The sequence below is a fragment of the Octopus bimaculoides genome, chromosome 4 (assembly GCF_001194135.2).
Source record: "Octopus bimaculoides isolate UCB-OBI-ISO-001 chromosome 4, ASM119413v2, whole genome shotgun sequence".
Lineage (NCBI taxonomy): Eukaryota > Metazoa > Mollusca > Cephalopoda > Octopoda > Octopodidae > Octopus > Octopus bimaculoides.
Genome location: NC_068984.1, coordinates 145,978,155 through 145,982,537, shown reverse-complemented (window position 1 = coordinate 145,982,537; position 4,383 = coordinate 145,978,155). Strand labels below are relative to the sequence as shown.

Here is a 4,383-nt window from a genome sequence, read left to right as displayed (position 1 = left end):
CCCCCCCAGTTGTCTGTTTTGGCTTGATTTCTATAGCTGGATGTCCTTTCTAATGCCAACGACTTTACAGAGTGTACTGGGTGCTGTTTATGCGTCACTGGCACATGTGCCTTTCACGAGTGCCTTAGAAAATGTCTGAAGCCCATAGAGAAAACCTCGTCAATTCAGTTGTAGCCCTGCTACCCATCTGCTGACAACTCCTCTCCTCGGATGTCATGAGACCCCAATTGCAAACCAGTGACAGAAAGGATTCCTCACAGTTTCAATTTGTTGTAATTCATTTTTTTAATGGTTGAAACTTGAAGTAGATAAAGCTATGAATAACAGCATGTATAAATATTGGGTTAAAAATCCCTTTTGGTAGAAAAAATTGAAGGCTACCTATGGGACTTGAACCTACAAAACAAAAGCTGTCCTCGCTGTTGTGCATGGCTTCCATTCACGCAGAGCAATAAAGGGGATAGAGAAGAGGAAGATTAGAGGAGGACTAAGATGAAAGTGGGGAAAGAAGATGGAGGAAATGCAAAAGGGGAGAGTGTACCTTAATCGATTAATAGCTTTGTCTTGTTCTCATTTCAGACAAGTCTCAATATGGAGTTTCGAACACAAATCTTAGCTGCCACATTGTTGGTGACCATGGTGTCTGGTTACACTGTGGTGAACATGGAGAAGATGACCCCTCTTTCACCGATGGTGCAGAAAATTAACAGCCTTCAGACAACATGGGACGTAAGTGGCTCTTCACTCTTTATCTCTCTATCAGTCTATCTGTTGGTCTGCTTGTTTTTCTATCTCTGTCATCTGTCTGTCTGTCTCATTCACTCTTTTGTCATCTATCTATAATTGCTGAAACCACCTAATACACCTGAGTGGCTCCCCGTGCCAGTGGCACATAAAAAGCACCGTCCAAATGTGGTTGATGCCAGTGCCGCTTGACTGACTCCCGTGCCGGTGCCACGTAAAAAGCACCCACTACACTCTCGGAGTGGTTGGCGTTAGGAAGGGCATCCAGCTGTAGAAACTCTGCCAGTCCTCAGTCAAACCGTCCAACCCATGCCAGCATAAAAAAACGGATGTTAAATGATGATGATGATGACCACCATCACCACCGACATCCTCCACTTTACAAGCCAATATCTATCTATCTATCTATATCATTGTCATCGTCATCATCATCGTCATCATCATCATCATCCATCATCATCATTTAGCATCCATTTTCCATACTGGCATGGGAAGGACAGTTTACTGAGGACTGGCAAGCCAGGAGGCTGCACCAGGCTCCAATCTGATCTGGCAAAGTTTCTACAGCTGGATGCCCTTCCTAATGCCAACCACTCCGAGAGTGTAGTGGGTGCTTTTTACGTGTCACCAGCACGGGAGCCAGTCAGGCGGCACTAGCATCGACCACATTCAGATGGGGCTTTTTATGTGCTATGCGGTCATTCAAATCATTGAAAATTTCTTTTTGGTTTTTGTTTTCCTTGCTTGCATGGGTTGGATAGGTTTGCTATGCAGTGTCTAAAGTTCTTTTCTCTTTCCAATTCTAGGCTCAAGATAACTTTGGCTGGACTGACTTAAAAGACATCAAAAGACTGATGGGTGTTTTACCCGATTCCAAGTTGCATCTGCCCCATCTGAGACCACCAGTTCTTGAGATGGGTGGTCCTCTTCCTGATTCATTTGATTCTCGTGAACAGTGGCCTGCTTGCGAAACACTCAAAGAAGTTAGAGACCAAGGAAACTGCGGCTCTTGTTGGGTAAGTGTACTGACCCCTAATTGCTACCCACTGCTTTTTATGACATTTCTCCTGTTGTTAAAGCTAAGTAGAGTGACCACCACTTAAGTATATATGTAAGTGATTTGTTCTGAGACCATTTGTCTGTGAGTTGGAACTGAAATTTCAAATTGTGCTCCCTAAATAAGAAGATCCCTCCTTGTTCTGTCATGTTGCAGGCTGCTGCTGCCGCTGAAGCTATGTCTGACAGAATCTGTATCCATTCCGGAGGCCAAGCGAATGCTCATATTTCCATTGAAGACTTGATGACTTGCTGTGAGAGCTGTGGTAATGGGTAAGTTTCATTTCCTTCTCTGCTATTTGTTTGTTGTACTTTGAGGGTATCTCCTCTCCATTGTACTTTCTTCCTTTCCAACTGGGGTACCCACATGCCTCCTCGACAGCACGACACCTTTTCCTCGTTTCTACTTTAGCCTCTCTATGCTTTGCACAAAGCTTGTGTCTTGTGAGTTACTTGGTCACCCCACCGGTGCTGATGCCCCAAAACGAAAAAATAAAAAAAAACCACCCAGCAGACACTCTGTAAAATGGTTGGCATCAGGAAGGGCCTCCAGCTGTAGAAACTTTGCCAAAACAGACACACTGGAGACCAACACTACCCTCAAGCTTGTCACATCCTCTTGAATTGTCCAAACCATATCAGCATGGAACATGGATGTTAAATGATGATGATGAAATTTTTCCATGCTAGCTTGGGTGTGTTGGAGATTTATTTGATGTAGAATTTTCTAGTTGGATACTTTTTCTGTCTTCAAAGCAACCTTTATCTGTTTTTTAAGTAATGGATCTTTTTGTTATTCCATTGGTCTTTAAAAATGTACAGGGACAGGGGACACACACACACAGACACATATATATATACGATGGGCTTCTTTCAGTCTCCATTTACCAAATCCACTCAGAAGGTTTTGGTTGGTCTCATGCTTTAGTAGAAGACACTTGCCCAAGATGTCACTCAGTGAGACTGAATCAAAACTACGTGTTTGGGGCACCAGTCATACCTGTCTTTTTTTTCCCCATGAATTGAAGAATGGCTTCTTCTGTTATTAGGTGTTGAGGAGAAGCTTCTGAGGAACATGATGCAAAAGAAATACCATTTTCCTGAAAGCATTATTGTAGTAATTTAAGAGAATAACTTTAGACAAAGGAAAATAAATAATAAGACTAATCTTTTATGATTTTGCAGTTGTAACGGTGGATTCCCTTCTGCTGCTTGGGACTATTTTAAATCTAGAGGCATCGTCACTGGTGGACCATATAAGAGCAAACAGGTAAAAACCTTTCATCAGTCTAATTACATCATCGTCATCATTATTAAACCTCCTGGTCATTATTGTCTTGAGTCCTTGGACTTGCAGGGTCGATTATTCAGTTTCCATGGCTTATTAGGGGCCAAGATCATAACATTGCCCTCGAATTGGACACCAGTTCATCACAGGGTGACCCATTTTACAGCCGAGTGGACTGGAGCAAGTGTTTTCCTTTCAAGAACACCATGCACTGTCCTATCCAAGAATTGAAACCACACTCTTGCGATCATGTGTGCACCACCCTAACCACTTGACCATCACCCTTCTGTCTTCAATAACAGATAGGTTTGAAATATGATATTTCTTTCCTTTTCTTCACAACAATACATTCACTTTGTAATATTGTTTTGTGTTTCTGCTGAAGTCGACTTTGCCTTTCATCCTTTCAGGGTCAATAAATTAAGTACCAGTTGCATACTGGGGTTGATCTAATTGACTGGCCCCTTCCCCAAAAATATTGTGCTGTGTGCTCAGAGTAGAATAGAATATTATTTTGTGCTTGTTCTTGCTTGTAAATTCTTTTCTGAGTTACCACATTGATGTAGATAGAACAAACCCCTGGATTCGTTGGATAAAACATTTATCATAGTTCTTTGTGTTATAAGGCTCAAAGCCTGAAGTTTGGGTGTGGGCAAGTGACCCCAGTGCTTAACTGGTTCTCATTTCATTCAACCTGGAAGTATGAAAGGCAAAGTTGACCTTAGCAGAATTTGAAGCTGGAACAAGTGCTGCTAAGCATTTGGTCAGCGATGGCCATCTTCTATGCCAGCATGGAAGATGGACATTAAACAATGATGACAATGATCCTGCCAGCTTGCTACCTTGAAAGCATTTATAACACTCGATATCTTTTACCTTTTATTTGTTTTAGTCATTGGACTGTGGCCATGCTGGGGCACCACTTTGAAGGGATTCAGTTGAACAAATAAGTACTGTAGTATTTATTTTGTTTAAGCCTGGCGCTTACCCCTAATTAGTCTTTTGCTAGACTCCTACATTACAGGAAGTTTCTGTTTATCAAATTTCATTCTCAAGACTTTGGTTGACCCAAAGCAAAAGTAAAAGGCCAAAGATGTCATGTGGCACCATCAAACCTGGAATCCGATGCTTCTTTACCACACGGCCAGGTCCTTTTTGCTCCCTTCTGCATCCCTTTATCTTCCCCAACTCATCAGTCATCACCATTCACCAGGACCCCAACTTTTTTTTTTTACACTTGCAGGCTGCCTCCCCATCCCCTCAACTCCTCATATAATCTTGCAAGACACCCACCC

At 42.3% G+C, this 4,383-nt stretch overlaps 1 protein-coding gene across 2 annotated transcripts in view; it reads left to right on the top strand.

The window, feature by feature from the left end:
• The window catches only part of LOC106873643 (cathepsin B), a 35,103-nt gene that overhangs the window by 25,609 nt on the left and 5,111 nt on the right, over window positions 1–4,383 (top strand). For both annotated transcript variants that reach the window (XM_052967597.1, XM_014921090.2), the window contains exons 2-5: window positions 580–729; window positions 1,551–1,760; window positions 1,958–2,073; window positions 2,986–3,070. In XM_052967597.1, the coding sequence (XP_052823557.1) occupies window positions 580–729; window positions 1,551–1,760; window positions 1,958–2,073; window positions 2,986–3,070 (561 nt within the window). The remainder of the gene's footprint in view (window positions 1–579; window positions 730–1,550; window positions 1,761–1,957; window positions 2,074–2,985; window positions 3,071–4,383) is intronic.